Below are 18,818 nucleotides of genomic sequence, written 5' to 3'. Positions count from 1 at the left end.
TGTGACCTTGGGCAAGTTACCGAGCATCCCTATGTCCCATCTTTTCTCGAGAGATGCGGATTCTGGCATCCCAGGGCGCCTTGTGAGGTGTGCCTACAGGGCTCAGTGCCTATTCCAGGCTTCAGCTCTTCCCTATACCCCACTGCCTGACCCAGCACAGAGTGAACACGGGGATGTTTGGGGGTGGATGGTTTACCCAGAGCTCTTGGGAGAGAGGATGGGCTTCAGCTCAGCTCAGCTCAGGCCCCTTAATGATCCAGGTTACTCCTGAACCAGAAGCAAACCTAGCATTGTATTCCTCCCTGTTAGACATGTGGCTGCACCAAGAACAATCCTGGGACATATTTACAAGGTGCCCTGGAGAAAGGCCCTGGAGAAACAGAGGTTGCATGCATGTCCACACAGAATGGGGCGCCTCCCTTTCTGATCCCAAGAGTGTCCTGGGGGTCACCACTTAGAGGGGACCCAGGAAACTCCAGGGTTTGAGGAGGGGATGGAAAAAGAACTCTAAGACACATTCTAGCAGACAGAAGAGGCCACCGCCTGGCTGGGAAGACCAGTGAAGAGATGTGATCCCAGTGTAGTATGGGGGACTGACAGAGAGAGGCAGAGGACAAGGGAGGTATAGGGAAGAGGATGCTCCACGGGCCCCTCTAGGCTAGCAGACCCGGGGCATCCCCCATCCTCCCCAGTGATGTCTTCTCAGTGAGGTTTGAGGACACTGAGTAGGCTGTCTTGGGAGAGCCCCACTTCCAGGGAGTAGACTGGAGTGAAGCCATGTCATAGTCTCCCTGGGGAGGGTCCAGAGGAGCATGAGGATGCAGCAACCTATATGCAGGACCTTGTCTCAGGCAGCAATGGGGAAACTGAGTGTCAGAGGGGGCACACACAGTTGAAGGACAATGGATGCAGGGTGCAGTGACAGCAGTGGATTTGGGGGTGCAGTGCACCACAGGAGAAAGCAGCAGCACCTCCACATATTCATGGGGGGTAGAGCCTGAGAAGCAGTTGCTAACTAGGCCTGGCAGCAGACCCAGACCAGACGGTCTTTCCGGGACCTCACTTGAAACTGGGCCGCTCCGGACACCTTGGGGAGAGGCCAGAACATAGCCAAAAATGTAGCTGGAGCACTGGCACTGGACAGCAGACAGAAACTGAGTGGAGACACAGGGTCTGAGCTCCAGGGCACTGGACAGCAGACAGAAACTGAGTGGAGACACAGGGTCTGAGCTCCAGGGCCTCCCCCAAACCCTGCAGACCTGGTGGATGGGTTTCTTCCTCCTGAGGGTCTGGACACCCTGAGCCTGGAAAATTAATGCCTTTCCACACCACCCCAGCAATGTGCCCTGGAAATGGAGGCCGGTGGAAAGACTGGTAGGCCTCAGCAGGCACCCAGGGCATGGAAGTGACAGTTGTCCTGCAGGTAGCAGGCACCAGAGTCCTGCCCACCCCCTGAGTACAGCTCACCCTAACCTTGCAGGGATTTTGAGGACTTAGGGAGGAGGAAAGTGAGAGTCAATAAGTGAGATGACTTCTTAAGCAGTTATAGAGCTAAGGAGCAGTGCTACCTATTTCCTGGGAGCCTTCGTGTCAAATGGGGACTCCTTACGAGTTCCCATTGGACCCCTGAGCTCCTCACCAAATCTGAATCAGGCAAACCTGTGTGCTCAGGGGTCCTACAGCAAAACCAGGTCAAGGGTCATATGGTAAGAGCATACAGAGGGGACCCCAGGATCTCTAAAACAAGGCAACTTGGGAGGGAGATGGCCTCAGACCAGCTGGCCCTGGGAATGCCTTCCCACCCCATCCTGATCCATTTTGTAATCCTCACCTTGCCAAGCTGCAAGCCCCATCCCATGCAGGGGTAGGAAAGGGAAGTGAACCCCTAGTGTAGCTTATGGGTCTGGGGTTCCCTGGAGGCATGAGGTATTACATAAGCCTCACTACAGAAGGTGCGACAAGTCGATGAGGCAAAAAGATGACAGAGGCTTCATTTCAAATGAAGATGTGGGCACACATGCTAGCGGAAGGTACTAGAACCCTGCACTTTTATCCCTGGTAGGTATACAAACTCAACAAGGACAAAAAATCAGATTCACGGATTTATAAATCACACATGCATGTACAAAGAGGTGCACACACACAGTGCACACATATGCATGCACATGCACACACACACAGCTGCCTATTCTGCCAGGCCATAGTCCCTTGTTCCCTGTGTAGCTAGTTGTAGGTGAGGGAAAGGGGCATCTTCCTTTGGCTTATAAGAGCACTTCAGGGCAACTGTGGCCCATAGCCTCTGCCCACCCTCCTGCACAGGGCAGGGTCTGCATAAAGCAGGCACAAGTGTCACTGGCAGGAGTGGGCAGGGGACTGTCATTGCCAGGAAGGATGCTTCTGGAATTGCATGCGGACATGGTACTCAGCTCACACCCCAGGTAGCCTGACCTCAGCCCTGATTCACATGACAGTACCCCGAAATACATCCTCCCCGAGGTTCCCCAAGACAGCACCTTTTGAGTTCCCTTGGCTGTAGGGGATCAGGTAGGGTTTCCAGGCTCCAATCTTGCACTTGTCCAGTCCCCCAGGCACATGGGCACTGAGTTCCCTGGAGGCTCAGTTAACCACATGCTGGAGTCCACTGAATGGCAGTGCCCAGAGCAAGGGAGCAGACACGTTCTGAGACAAGACTGCTATGAACTGGGAACCTCAGAACCTCCTGTTGGAGAAGGTCAGGGGCTGCAGGGGCTCCTGTTTGTAAGAGTCCCCAGCTCACACATTTGCAATAGGTGGTGTGCTACTATGGCAACACTATGCCAGGGGTCAGGGAATGAGGAAGGATGGGGCACAGACTGGAAGAGAGCTCCCTGCCCAGTGTCCAACTTCCCAAAGGCAACAGAAAAGGGCTCTGGGGGTGCTCCCCAGTGCCAGTGTTTTCCTTCTGCTCCTTCTGGGGTCCATAGGACTTATTCCATGGGGGCACCAAGGTCCGCCTGCTTATGACTGAGAACCAGGAGGAGAGGCTTCCTTTGAAGGAGAGTGATAAGGGTCATCCCCCAACCTTGCCAGTCAGCACAGGGCTCAGGATGGCAGTGTCTAGCTTGTAGCTGAGCATCTTGCCAGCCAGAAACAGATGCCACATGAACAAGCCACACCACCCCGCCCCCTGTGCCACTGTCCTGACTCCAGGTGAGCTCTTGCCAAGGTCCTACAGACCCCATGTGAACTCAGCCTTGGAGTTCAAAGATTACATCACCTCCCACCTGTGACATCGGCTCCCCTCCCCCCTCCCCAGCCACCTTGGGGAGTCCCCATAGGACCTGTCACACCCTCAGTAGTCCAGAGAAGAGGGAATAAAGCCCTGGGGAGGTGCATAGAGCAGGCAGTTTGGGAAAAGGAGTCATCTGACTGCCTGTGAGTTTGGGGGAGTGGTCTGGAGAAGGGAGAAGGAGCACATTCCCAGACTCCCTCCTGGCAGTGACCAGCAGGCTGCTCAGGGCAGCCAGCATCAGGGTTGAGGCAGTTCAGGGTTGGCCCAGCATCACCACTAACCCAGCCTCCAGTCAGAATCCCTGTCTCAGCAGACCCTGGGGTTAGTGTCCACAAGGTCTCCACCCAGGGCCCATGAGTGGCCTCGGCTGCATCTTAGGCAGGAACACACCAGGAAGGGCCACAGTGAGGACAGTGAAACTAGAAGGGGTAGTAATTGAGGGCAGCACCAGGCTAGCATGCCTGGGGCAGGGGCAGGGTCAAGGCCAAGCAGAGACTCTGCGCCAGAGGTGGTGCAGAGGGGCATCAGCAGGCCATACTCACAGGTAGACTTCCCGTGGGTTTTCTCACAGTTTGGGCAGTGGTAGATGTCGATGTCTGGAGCTTCTTCCTCTTCCACTCCAACGCAGCTGAAATGGATGAAACACAGATGTCACCAGAGTCCAACATACCTCTGGTGGCTCCCATTCACCTCTCAGGACAATGGCCCAGGGGGTTGGGGGGTATGTAGTGGGAGGAGGTGGACCCTGAGAGGTGGGGTAAGTGGGCGCTCTGCAGGACTGCTTCTGTGAGAGCCCTCGCTGACCTTCCACCACAGCCGGGGAGGCTGAGGTAGTCTTGGCATCAGGCCTCTCTATCACTTCACCAGGAACAGTCCAGAGCCTTTGGTGGGCCCCCATGGCGGACTGTTGGAAGTCACCCACCCCAAGAGGCAACACCTTGGTGCTGGGACAACTGCACAGCAACAGAGTGGAATTGAACCCCTACCTCACACCATAATCAAAAATTAATTGAAAATGGATTAATAACCTAAATATAAGAGCTAAAATTAAAAAATCTTAGAGGTAAATCTTTCTCCCCATGGATTTGGTCATGGATTCTTAGATATGACACCAAAAGCACAAGCAACAACAAAAGATACATTGGCTTTTAACAAAAATTAAAAATTTTGTGCACTAAAGGACACTAACCATAAAGAGAAAAGACAACGACAACATAGCAACACACAGAGTAAGAGGAAATATTTGCAAATAATGTACCTACTAATGGTCTAGCTTCCAGAATATATAAAGAGCTTTACAACTCAACAACAAAAGCAAAAACAAATTCAATGTAAAAATGAGCAAAGGATCAACATAAGTGGACATTTTTCCAAAGAAGATAAAGAAATGGTAAACAAGCCAATGAAAAGGCCCTCAACACTAGGGTGTTATTGAAATATAAATGACAACCACTAGATACCACCTCATACTCACAAGGACAACTGAATTTTAAAAAGAAAAGTATCAAGTGTGGGGATGGTGTAGAGAAACTAGATATTCTTACCTGACTGATGGGTACATAAAATGGCAGTTTCCAGTATGGCTGTTGCTCAAAAAGTTAAACATAGAATTACCATATAACCCAGCAATCTACCCAAGAATATTGAGACCAGGGACTCAAACTAATCTTGGTACACGAATGTTCAGAACAGCAATAACAGAAACACGGAAGCAACGCAAGTTTCTCCGGAAGACCAGATAAGCCACATGTGTCCATCCACACACTGGAATGTCATGCAGCCTTAAAAGAGAATGTCGCACAGACAGACACTACCACATGAATCAACCTGAACACATGATGCTGAATGAGGGAGGCAAGAAGTGTGTGGTGCAGAGAGGGAAATGCACAGGGAGGCTGACTAGCAGTGCAGAGGCGGGGGAGAGGGCTGGGCTGTTACTCTTTGGTGGGCCTCCTTGTCCGCTGAGAATGGTCTGGAACTATTCAATAGATGGAGGTGATGATTGCACCACACTGTGACTGTATTAAATGTCAGTGAAGTGTTCATTTTTTTTTTAACATTTTTTTTTATTTTTTTAAGAGGCATGTATTTTTATTTATTTATGATTTTTTATTTATTTGTTTGTTTTGTTTTGTTTATATAAGCACTGGGTACAGTCAGAAGCACAGGAGGGTGAGAGAATTCACCAGAGCCAGAGCGGGGAGCAGAGCAGGCAGAAGGACTGAAGTACACTGCTGAGGGGAGCAGCGGGCAGCAGGAGAGGTTTGCGCGCCATGTGGGACCCTCCTCCAGTGGCCAGGGAGTAGCCGGGGATCAAACCGGCGCCGCAGAGGCCGTGGGCAGCTTCGCAACCCAGCGCTCAACCGCTGCACCACCGGGGAGGCCCGAAGTGTTCATTTTTAAATGGTTAAATTTCTGTTTATGTGAATTTTATCTCAATTGAAAAGGTAAAAGAAGCTGACCAGCCCGAGTCATCACAACCAGCACACACTGGAGGGGTCACTCACTGTGGGTGCTTGCATGTGTGCATGTGCCTCGACCTCTGCACTCCGCAGTGCGAGGTGAGGTAGAGAGGCATCTCCTTACCACCCAGCAAACAAAGGCAGGGAGGCTAGAGGCTGCCCCATTCCAGAGCACCCAGAGTTCCCTGGGGACAGTCCACCTTCAACCCTTGCATCAACCAGTGTGAATACCAACAGACAGGACCGCCACAGGCCAACAAGGACCCAAGGGACATGGTTACCTACAGCCACAGTTGGGACAGGGTGTGAGCCCAGAAAGACCATGGCAAAAGCTCGCCTGTCACCTCAGAACGCCAGCCAAGTGGTTTAATGAGTAAGAGCAGAGGGGAAGGTGGGCTTGTCTGCTCCCACGGTGCTCAGTGCCTTCCTGAGCAAACAAAGAATTGGAAAGGAAGCTGAGAGAGCGCTGATGGATTAAAACAGTGCTCCAAATCATGGAATCAATTTGAAAATACAAATATGAAAAGTAAGTACAGCGAATGCAGCAAGGGCTCACAATCTGTCTCCATGAACGGAGGTGACTGCCCCCCAAAAGGCCTTGAACAGAAGGTGCTCTGCCACTACTTGAGACACACCCACTTCAGTGACCATGAAGAGACAAAGGGGAATTAAAATTACAGCACAGTTAATCTTCAGCTGATAAATTACCCCAAACCAAACACAGTAGCTGGTAATATCTGCGTTGATGAAGGCGTGACAGGTGAATCCCCCTCAGTCATGCCCATGGCCTGCTCTGCACGGTGACCTGGGCTGACCAGTCTCAGCTTGCTTGTCCATCAAGCTCATGATACCAGCAACCCATCCTTGTGCCCCCAACCCTGTGCTCCCAAATCTGACAAGGACCCCTGACTTCTGAAAACCAAACTTCCTTCCCCCTCCCCACCCTGCTCTGTGGCTGCCTGTGATTGTTGCCTACAGGACAGCCAGAGTGTCTGGGGGGCTCCTATTCATATGAGCTCTGGCACACCAAGCACTCAGTCCTGCTGCCATCACTATCCCCAAAGGGAGAATCACTTAGGGAAACAACTTTGATTTTTCTGATCCCAAAGTTAAAGCTTTTTGTGGGCCCCCTAAGAAATTATCTGGGAAATTACCCAAAAATCTGAGAAGAGAACAGCAGCTATGGAAAAGTCAGAAATATTTTTCCTCCATTAAAATCAAGAGCAAAGGCACTGAAGTTTTGAAGGAGACTGTCACTTGGTCCCTGGACCCGAGGGTACATGATGGATACCATTCTTGGAGCAGAGGAAATGCCATCCCACATGCAGGGCTGTGGGCTCAATGACCCCTTAAAGACAAGAAGGAGGCAGACACTTCTCACCCCACTGCTTGGTACTTGAGAATTGAGGTTAAAATTTTCTCAGGAATTCACAGACTGCACTATGTTTTTTTTTCCTTTGTCAAGAGTGTTGATTTAATGTAAACTACAGCTTCTGCAACCCTGTTCTGACATTTATTTATTTTTTAAGTTTTAGGAAGTGTCTGGAAAAAAGGAAGTGGCCCCTTTCAACATAGAGGAGGCTCAGCAGGCAGAGCCACTCAGTCAGCCCTGCAGCATCACCCAAGGCACCAAGGCGCTGGCACCCAAGAGCTGAGCAGACCTCTCCTGTCTTGCCCGCTGCTCCCCTCAGCAGTGGATTTCAGTAGATCTGCCTATTCTGTTTCCCACTCTGTCTCTGGTGACTCCTCTCACCCCCCTCCCTGCCCCCACACCTGTGGCCTACACCCCAGCTCTTATATGCATAAATAAATAAAATAAATCTTTAAAAAAAAGTTTCTATTCTTCAGGTCATGATTTTGCATGTACAGGTTGTGAGGCAGAGGTGGGTATGCACACAGGGCTCATGCACAAAGTGGCTTGTCCTAGGATTATTTAAAATAGCAAGCAATTGGCTCCTTTTCTCTTTATACTTTTCTGGACTTTCCTAAATCACTTAAAATAAACTGTGGATTCCCTTTGTACAGGCAACAAAAGTCCTGATTTATTTTAAGGTTGAATGGCTCAGGTCCCAACTTTTCCAGGTCCCTGCACCCCATAGAGGGCTCCTGAGCTGTCCACCTTGCAGGGAGCTGGACTCATGCCTCTGGAATTGCGGTAAGGGCACCAAGTGGGAGGTGAGCTGCAGGCTGGTAGGAGGGACAGGGAGAGGCAAGGTAGGCAGACACCTGTGTGGAGCCTGGGCTAGTCAGGCACCCAAGAAGACATGAAGGGGAGCTATGAGGAAGAGGGCCCCAACACCTCAGCCCACCAATCCCTGCCCTTTCCCAAGCAGCAACCTGGGGTCCCCCATCCAGCAGGCACCTCTTGAGGAACACCAACTTCTTCTCCCATGCCTATCTGCTGTCTTGGAGAGAACCTGGAAACTGGACACTAACACGCTTCCAGAAGGAGTAGCTGTGGGGCACACAACTTGATCGCCACTTGGCTTCAGACTATTATCAGCCAGTGTCAAATTTAAGGTGGTCTTGGAATCCTAATTGTGCCAACAACAGGTAAGTAACTGAGTGCCCAGTCACTGGTCCAGGCCACCGCAGGGCCTCTTCCTCACCACAGAGGTGAAGCTGCAGTGGGAGAAGGGATGTGACCACAGGTGAGCCACAGGCTGGGCCAGATGCCAGCCGTTCCTTTTGAACACAGTACATCCGACCCCTACGCGGGGGTACCTGGGACAGCAGCTATCCATCAGGTTTCGTTGTCACCCTGAGAGCTTCAGGCATGGTATACAGGAGGAAAATAGGGCCCAGAGAGGCTTGCACTTGCCGGACCACACAGGAAGGCAGGGCAGCCAAGTATCTTTGCACCCTCAGCTGCATATGCCAAGTCCGGGAGCCTTCACAGCTCCCTGCCAGGTGAGGGTCCACTATGCAGGAAAGGGCAGTTCACACCAGGGCGGTGGGAGGGGCAGATCAGGCACAGGTCCAGTGGGGTGTTTAGGGGGACATAGAAGGGATGTAATTGGTTCTGATCCAATCAAGTCCTTGGAGGGAAAGTCACTACTGGAGAAGAAAAGAAAACACAACTGGACCACGCCTGATCAGAAGAGCCTGGCCCAAGGCATGTGTCGTAAATGCTAGGCCCCAAAAGGCAGCAGCTGCCACTGCCCCACAGAAGAGGGGTCCCACTTGTCCCCTGGAGGACAGTTTGTCTGGGCACCCAATACAATAGGACCCCCAAGGGTCACAGACTTCCACTTTGCCCTCACAGGGACCCGGCCCCAGACTGATGACAGAACTTTGAGAAGGCCCCCAGGAGACCTGTCTGCTGAGCCCAAGATGCACACTTGTGGAGTAAACCAACATGCTTATTGTCAGAAGCTAGTGAGTTTTGGGGTGACTATCACAGTCATAGATAACCAGGACTAGAGTGAGGGGCTGAACGCACAGAAACAGGTAAAAACAGGCTCAAAAACTCAAAGGACAACTATCTTCCCAGGCTGGTGGGGCAGGTGAGTTTGAGAGGGGAATATGTACAATATCCAGCAGTGCCTGGCACAGAGAAAGGGGCTGTGGGCTGTTTATTGTTTGTCACAGCTACCCTCACCAACTTCATCACCACTGTCACCATCATCACCATTGTCACCATCACCAGCATCATCACGGTCTTTTCTCCTGCTGGGCTGATCACAACATGTGCTCTTATGTAGGCAACAAGTACATGAGAAAGAGCAAAACTGCAGCGGAAAGCAAAGAATTCTCATAGGAAGAATGTCATCATCCTTTCCTTCATCCTAGATGTCCCACATCCATCCTCCAACCCCCCTGGGAAATGAACCCCATCTCAATGCCTTCCTATCTCCTAGTGGAGGATGGGCGGGTCAGCGGCCTCTGACCAGCTGAGCCCTGCCTCCATATCACCCAAAGCCCCTTCCTCCCTGGATATGACACCTTTGTTCCCTTCAACAGATGTGGGCACCCAAGGGAGACGAAGGCATGGGGGAATGGAAGCCACAGCAGACAGGCTGGAAAGAAGCTTCCACTGTCTTCTAGGTCATCCCTGAGAAGCCATTCATGGGAATTCGAAGGAAGTCCCTCTGCAGGGTGAAGAAAGTAGGGCCAGAGAGTGCTGTCTAACCTCTCCATTTATTCCGCTTTATCACAGTCCACAAGAGATGTATGCACGTCCATACTTACAATGGAAGAGAGTTCACAGGCGTGCCTTCATGGGGAGAGAGGGTTTCCTCCCCTGCTAGTTCACTGGCAAACAAGGCGGCTCATGACCCTATAGACTGATGCCACCCACTCTGATGGGGAGAGATGGGTGGAGTCTCTTCTGTGACTGCCTTGAGCAGGGAGCTCACGTGCCTAATCTGAGTCCTCAATCTGGAGGTGTGCAGAAGGCAGTGTGAGGATTAAATGAATGAGAGGGAATAGAGTGGGTCGTGGGGTGGATCCCAAGTGAGGTGGCGCACAGCCCTGGGAATCTATAAGCCACAAAGGGACATACGGGACCCAAGCCTCACCTGGCACAGGTGAGGGATGCAAGCAGGAGACAGCCTCCACCCACGCAGTGTCACCATCACCTGAGAGGGCTCCCTACCCACTTCCTATTTTGAAAATTCAACCCCGCAAAAATGTTAGTATAAAGGATATCTATGCTCCCTTCACTTGGGTTCTCCAGTGGTTACAACTTACCTCATTTGCTTTATGTCTCTGTACATTGTGTCCTAAAACATTTGCAAGTGCAGTACAGATACCAGAAGAGCCTAGTTCATCAAGTAGTCTCCACCTCACCCACCTCCTCAGAGTCCAAACCTAACAACCTTCCTACCAGCACTATGTATAGTTGACCCAGGGTCATATATGGCCTTAGCTGCCAGGTCTCTGATTAGGGCAGGCTTCTTGTATGTGGTACCACTGTGTCTAGGAGATGGTGTTATGGATCATCTTTTCCACACAACCAGGTTTCTGCTGGGGCCTGTGGCTGGTGCTGGTCAGACCATGACACAGTCAACCTGTGCCCTCTTGGTACATGGACCGGGTCTCTGGCTGGGATGAGTCTACTGTCAGGTGATGACAACAGAGAGTGGTCATCACTTATGACCTGTGTCCTCAGTGTCCAGTGCTGGAATCTGTTTTTGCCCTGGAGGTGCCACTTAGTGATGTGTCCAACAATTACATTATCGTGGTGATGTGTTCCGACCAGATTATGGAGACGTTTAGAAAGTTTGGACTTTGGCTCCAAAGTCCCACCCACCCTATTATTGGATCAGTCCTATTCCTAAAGACAGGTCGGGCCTTGGAGCAGCTGGAGCAGGGCCTGTCTTGGGGAGCTGTGTGGGGTTGAGCCTAAAGTCCCTCTCACCCCTCACCTGGGTTTTCAGGGACCCATCAGGAGTTATAACTTCTTTTTCAGGGGGAAACACAACCCATTCCAGAAAAGTCCCAGGCAGACTTGTGTTCACATCAGCAGTTTTGGCACTGAGCTTCAGTCTGTGCTAGGCATGGCTCTGCCTTATCTACAAACTGTCAAAGGGAGCAGAGCCGCCCACACTTAGAAGACACATCACTTATCTCTTAAGGAGGCAGAGTTCCTCACATCTTCAAAGTCCAAGCAGACTAAAGTTCCGAGACCTAGAAACCCAAGGGCTAGTTGGCCCTGCTCCCAGGAGAAGTAGGGGAGTCCTGACTTCCCGTGGGCACAGTCACTCCACATGTAGGGCACAGGTGAGCAGACTCGCCCACCCATAAGCAAATAAGAAGAGGAGGAGGACCAAAGTGGCAACAGCACACAAGTGCCCAAGTCTCTCATGTAGGCTGAGCATAATAGTGGGCTCCTAAGGATTGTCTTCTTAACATTATAACCCGTAAAAGTACAACCCTATCTACAGGTGATTATAAATGGGTGTTTGCTGGAGAAAAGTAAGGGTACACAGGCTGTGCCAGTAAGCAAGACCAAGTTGGAGCAGGCTGTGAGCCTGAGGGACACCTGGCCTCCCCACACCCACAGCCAGCTAAGAGGGACATTGCCTGTGGCCCTGCCTGCCAGAATTTCCTACACTGGCCATGGCAACAAAGAAATTCAAATTATTCAAACAAAGAACAGCTGTACCAAGACTGAAAATATCAAATACCCAAGTCAATGAGTGCTTTCAACAGAGTGCCTCAGAGAGACCTTGGCCCAGATCTGGACCCACGGCCAGGATGTGGAGATAGCAGGAAAGGAGAATGAACTATGTCTGCCTGAGTAACAATTTTGATGTGACTTGAAGTAAACAGTGTGCAGAAATGACACAAGAGACTTTTAACACAATGAAACAGGTGTAGCATCCCTTGTGGTAAGACATAGTAACACATGCTGACAGGTTGTCCTCTCTTGGTTGTGCACCCTAAGGAGTCCATGATGTGGGGACACTTACTCTTATATGTTGTCAGCAGAATGCACATGGCACACACAACTTCTAGGGGAGCTGCTGAGGTTGAGAACCTACACCCCTTCTTATGGTCCTTTCCAGGAAGGCCCGGGATACTATAAAGGTGTAGTGTGTAGGTATACTGCACAGGTGTGCACAGGTACACTGCCTAAATGTGTGAAGGTACATTGTGCAGAAGTTGTGTACAGGAAATAGAGAAATGCATTATTGTTTTGGGGATTTCCAAATCATCTATCAATAACTGACACATCAGCAGACCAAAGGAAAAAAAAAATCATTAAGAGCATAGTTGAACTGAACAACACCATCAATCAACTGGATCTAATAACATTTTTAGAGTATTTCATCCAACAAAAGCAGAATAAGCAGAATTCTTAAAAATCACAGGACATTCTCCAACAGAGATCACACTCTGGGCTATAAAACACACCTTTACAAATTTAAAAGAAATCATACAAAGGATGCTCTCACACCTCAAGGAATTGCATCAGAAACCAGTAAGAGGAAATACCTGGAAAATTCCAATATGTGGTTATTAAACAACACACTTCTAAATAACACAGAAACAAAGAAGTCTCATGGAGGGCCTCCCATGGTGGCACAGCGGTTGAGCGTTGGGCTGTGAAGCTGCCCGCAGCCTCTGCAGCGCTGGTTCGATCCCCGCCCACATGGTGCGCAGACCTCTCCTGCCGCCCACTGCCCCCTCAGCAGTGTACTTCAGTCATTCTGCCTCTTCTATTCTCCACTATGGCCCTGGTGAATTTTCTCACCCTCCTGCACTTCTGACTGTACCCAGTGCTTGTATAAATAAATAAATAAATCTTTAAAAAAAAAGAAATCAGTGTTTTAAAAAAAAAGTCTCATGAAAAATTTAAAAATATTTCTATCTAAATAAAAATTAAATGCAACATATCAAAATTTGTGGGGTATAGTAAAAGCAATGCATAGAGGGGAATTCACAGTATTGAATGCAGACATTGCAAAAAGAATATCTAAAATCTACCATCTCAGCTTTCACTTGAGGAAACAAGACCACAAAAAAAGAATTAAATCCAAGGTAAACAGAAGGAAAGAAATAATAAAAACCAGAGCTAAAAATCAATGAAACTGAAAACAGCAAATGGAAGAATCAATGAAAACAAAACATGGTTAGTTGAAGAGATCAATAAATTGATATCTTTAGTCAGGTTAACAAAGGAAAAAAGAAAAGAGAGAAGACACAAGTTATTCATAAAAGAAATGAAAGAGGTAGGTACCATCACCTCTGATCCCATAGACATTACAAAAACAATAAAGGAATATTGTGAACAACTTTACAGCCACACATTTGAGAACCTAGATAAAATAGACTAATTGCTCGCAACATCAGTCTATCAAAACTTATACTGGCAGTGGAGTGTGGTGTGGAATAATCTTAATAGGTCCTATATCTGTAACAGAAGTTAAACTGATAATAAATAACCCTCAAAATAGAAAGCACCAAGCCCAGATGGGCTCACTGATGTATTCTACCAAACATTTAAGGACAAAATTATGCCATTCTTTTACAACCTCTTCCAGAAATTACAAGCAGTGGAAATACTTCCTAGCTCATTCTCTGAAAGCAACACTACCCTAATACCAAAACCAAAGACCTTATAAGAAGGGAAAACTAAAGACCAGTAGCTCTCATGAACATAGATGCAAAAATCTTCTGCAGAACGTTAGCAAATCAAATTCAACCATGTATAAAATGGGACCAGATAGGCAAGTCTGGTTCAATAGTTGAAAATAAATTATTATAATCCACCACATGAACCGGCTCAAGAAAAAAAATCATATGAACCTATCAATAGATGCAAAAAAAGTACTTGACAAAATCCAATATTCATTTGTGAAATAAATGGGCTATCCAGCCATGAAAAGACATGGAGGAATCTTCAATGTGTATTACTAAGTGAAAGAAGCCAATCTGAAAAGGCCACTCACCAAATGATTCGAACTATATGACATTCTGGAAAAGGCAAAACTACGGTGTCAATAAAAAGATCAGTGGTTGTGGTGTGGGGGGAAAGGAGGGATGAATACATAGAAACAAAAGATTTTTAGGGACGTGAAAATACTCATGAAATACTGTAATACTGGATACATCACTGCATATTTATCCAAACCAGTAGAATGAACAACACCAAAAGGGAACCCTAATGTAAACTATGAACTTCAGTTAGTAAGAACATATTAATATTGAATCATTAATTGTAATACTTGTATCACACTAATACAGTAAGTTAACACAGAGGAGGCTGGAAAGGTGAGGGGTGAGTGGGAATTCTCTGCAATTTCCAGTCAATCTCCCTATAAATGTAAAACTACTCTAAAAAAAAATGAAGTCTTTTTTTTTTTTTTTTTTTTTTTTTTAATCAGAGAGTGTGTTTCCACCGTTAGCAACTGAAAGACCCTTTGGAGTCATCTGGAGGCACTGCTGGGAAAAGCTGCCCAAATAGGAAAACCTTATGAAGGAAATACTAATAAAAACTTAGAAACAATCTCTCTCTCAGATACTAGTTACAACAAGTAAAGAATGAGGAAGCAAATGGCTGAGGCCTGGGCTATATAAGAGATACTGATTGACTGGGAATGGGATCATGAAGCATGATGCTATTTAATTTTAGAATCACATATTAAGTGTAAAGGGTTACGATCTCTCTGCATTTAACAAGGCTTCCTGCCCACCAACTTCACTTCTCCCCAGTTCCTTGATAGCAGGAGTAGGGCTGGTGGCTCCAGACTGAGGTTTCCAGCTACTGCCAGTGGTCCGCCTCTCATCTGATCTTGGGAGCCCTATCTGTCTTCTCCCTCCTTATCTCAGGGTCCTTCCCTCTTCATCTCAATGTTCTCCATGTGCTCCCAGGGTCAGGGCCAATTAGCAGAAATGCCCCATTGGCCATCAGGCATCTCTGGTTTAACCACAGACAGCCTGACAGAGTCCAGTGGGTGCAGGCTGACCCTCTCCAGCCCCCAGCCACATGCAGGACATCTGAGCAGGGACCCCAGTGACAGGCTGTGGGAGAACTAGAAGATTCTGTCTCCTCATGGTCTGAACAGCTTGTGACAGAGCTACAACCATACCTGAGTCCCTGAAAGCAACATCACAACAAATGGGTCACACAATATCATGGGGTCCTCTGACCAAACAACCCCAAAGACATGATTCCAAAGAACATAAAGGATATTTCTGGGTGCTCCTGATGTAACTAGTTACGTGCTGCCCTGAAAGACGATGACCATGGGGAAACTTTGCACAAGGGGACAGATCTCCAGCTTGGAAAGGAACCTGCTGGCCAAGGGCAGAAGCAGAGGCACACTGTGGGTAGGACAGGAGTGAAAAGCTGCAGCCCCAATTCCCAGAACAATGGTGCGGGTGGCTTTATTGCTCAGGGCCCCTTCACAGTACCATCCACTCAGCCATGTCACCAGTCCTGCAAGGTCTTGTCCAAAACGGGTAAGAGGTCAGAGCAGTCCAGGTCCAGGGTCATTAGACAGCTGCCTTGTTGAAGTTGCTGCAGCAGGCAGGGCCTACAGTGTCTGTGGGGGAGGGAGGTGGGGTGCACTTCTGGGGGCATCGCAGATGCCCTTGAGAAGCAATACTGTGGTGCAGGCTGGAGCTGGTAGGGAGAGTGTCCTCAGAAGACAGCCCCTCCCCATCTTGGATTACCAAACACAGGATGACCTGCCCCAAGGCCATCATATAATAGAGCCATCTAACAAGGAATCCTTTCAAATGATTGCAAAAAAGACTCACATTGATGCACACTAGAAAAATAGGGTAGACAGGTCTGAAAAAGAAGAACCTCTAGAAATGAAAAATGCCATTAAAAGTTAAAACTCCATGCACAGTTTAAGCAATAGGTTTGTTTCATACATTCATCAAATTCAGAGAACTGGTGACCTAGAGTCACTAGAACGTAACCCCGCAAGAAGATGAGATAGGAAACAGAGCAAGGTTATGGCTGGAGCTGGGAGAGGCAAGAAAACACAACATAACTGGGCGTCAGGAGTCCGGGGAGGTGCAGAGGCAGGGAGGCAGTGGCTGAGGATGAATGATCCTGGCTGGGCTCCCAGGTGCCTGCCTTGGCACTATTCCCTGTCTCCTTTGACCAAGAACCTCTAGGCCATGGGGCCAAGGACCAAGACCCATATGCCCAATTCTACCTACCCACCCTGTCCACCCCATCTACCTCGTTTACTCTGCAGAGCAGGGCATCTGGAACAGTTCAGATTCCAACAGTAAGGACAGACTTCAGACTAAGTCTGTGAAGCTTAACACCGTGAAGCTCTAGAAAACTAGTCTCTCCTCCTGGTGTTTCCACCATCTCTTCAGGGAAACACACACACACATATATCACATCACACACAGACATGTATCACACATACCATCACATACCCCCACACAAATACACATATCACACATGTGCCACAAAAACCACATATACATGCCACACAACACACATATCACACGTATGCACCCACACAAGCACAAACTATTGCATTCTCCTCTCAATGACAAAGCAGGTTGGACAGAGCTCAGGGCACAGAACATCCCAATAGCCAAACTCCTTCCCTGAGAAGGGCTGTGATTTTAAGTCCCACCTAAGTCAAGTTCTGCCTTTTCCTTGACAAAGTTAAAAGGGTTAATCTGCCAGGCTGGCCAGACAGCAAGTGAAAATACAGAACACCCACTTAAATTTGAATTTCAGAGAAACAAATCAGTGTTTATCTGATACCTGCATTTCTAAATCCCCTCCACCTCTGATATCTGCAATGTGACAAGTAGCTCATATGCAAGGTATGGGTTTGAACACCAGCTGCCCTGGCTGGGACATTTAATCATTTAATAAAGTCAAGGAGAGGTAAAATGGGGGTCCTCATTAAAAACTCCAGGGGTTAGGCCATTCCCTCATGAGCTGCTTAGTGGTCTTGGTTCCTATTTTTGAAACATTGACATTCAAACCATGAATATAGCACACTCTGCATTTTTTTTTAAATTGCTGATTTGATAAGGACACTCACTACAAGAAAAGGGAAAAAAAAGGCCTCTATGCTTGCATATACATGCAAAAATACTCAGTAAAATACTAGGAAACTGAATTCAGCAGTATATTAAAAGGACCATTCACCTTGATCAAGTGGGCTTCATCCCTGGGATGCAAGAATGGTTTAATATATACAAATCAATCAAGATGATATACTATATTAACAAAATGAAGGATAAAATCATGATTATCTCAATAGATGCAAAAAAGGCATTGACAAAATTCAACATTTGTTCATGATAAAAATGCCCAACAAACTAAGTATAGAAGAAACACTTCCATGTAATGACAGCCATATGTGACAAGTCCAACATCACACCCAAGAGTGAAAAGTTCAAAGCTTTTCCTCTAAGATAAGGAACAAGATGTCCACTTTGGCCACTCCTATTCAAGATTATTTGAAGTCATAGCCAGAGCAATCAGGCAAGAAAAAGAAAGAAATGGCACTCAAATTGGAAAGGAAGAAATAAAATTGTATGTGCATTAAATACAGAAAATCCTAAAGACTCTACAAAAAAAAAAAATCTCTGTTAAATCTAATCAACGAATTCAGTAAAGTTGCAGGATATAAGGTTAACATACAAAAAAATTGGTAGTGTTCCTATATACTAACAACAAATTATCTGAAAAAGAAGAAAAGATATCCCATGCTCATGGATTGGAAAAATAGTATCATTAAAATGTCCATATTACCAATGCAATTCCCAGCAAGATTTTAAAGGCACATTTTACAGAAGTAGAAAAACAAATCCTAAAATTTGTATGGAACCACATCCATCCCTGAATAGTCAAAAGCAATCTGGAGAATTTCAAACTATATTACAAATCTATACACATCAAACATTATGGTGGTAACATAAAAACAGACAAGCAGAGCAACAGAATAGAACAGAGAGTCCTAAAATAAATCCAAGCATATGAAATTAACTAACTGGGGACCCAAGACAATAAATGGTGCTGGGCAAATTGGATACTCACATGTGAAAAATGAAAGTAGACCCTTATGTTACACCACTCACAAAAATTAACTCCAAATAGTTTAAAGATTTTGAATATAAGATCCAAAATCATAGAGGATAAAAGCTCCTTGGCATGGGTCTTGGCAACATTTTTATGGATGTGACACCAAAAGCATAAGCAACAAAATCAAATATAAGCAAAGACTACATTAAACAATGAAGTTTCTGCAGGGCAAAGGAAACTATCACAAAGTAAAAAACAACCTACAGGATTGGAGAAAATACTTGCAGACCATCTATCTGATATCTAGAATATATAAAGAACTCATACAACTCAACAGCGAAAAAAAAAGAAAGAAAGAAAAGAAACAAACAATCCAATTTAAAAATGGACAAAGGATCCAAATGAAATATTTTTCCAAAGAAGACATACAGGGCCTCCCCGGTGGCACAGCGGTTGAGTGCTGGGTTGCAAAGCTGCCAGCAGCCTCTGCAGTGCCGGTTCGATCCCCAGCCACTGGGTGAGGGTCCTACATGGCACACAGACCTCTCCTGCCACCTGCTGCTCCCCTCAGCAGTGTACTTCGTCAGTCTGCCTGCTCTGCTCTCCGCTCTGACTCTGG

At 47.4% G+C, this 18,818-nt stretch overlaps 1 protein-coding gene across 1 annotated transcript in view; it reads right to left on the bottom strand.

The window, feature by feature from the left end:
- The window catches only part of PHF2 (PHD finger protein 2), a 64,584-nt gene that overhangs the window by 29,246 nt on the left and 16,520 nt on the right, over positions 1-18,818 (bottom strand). Inside the window, exon 2 of the mRNA XM_037494939.2 lies at positions 3,814-3,899. Coding sequence (XP_037350836.1) covers positions 3,814-3,899 — 86 coding nt within the window. The remainder of the gene's footprint in view (positions 1-3,813; positions 3,900-18,818) is intronic.

Source organism: Talpa occidentalis, unplaced genomic scaffold (assembly GCF_014898055.3).
Source record: "Talpa occidentalis isolate TD23 unplaced genomic scaffold, MPIMG_talOcc4v2.1 talOcc4.7, whole genome shotgun sequence".
Lineage (NCBI taxonomy): Eukaryota > Metazoa > Chordata > Mammalia > Eulipotyphla > Talpidae > Talpa > Talpa occidentalis.
This window is presented reverse-complemented; position numbering and strand designations above follow the sequence as displayed.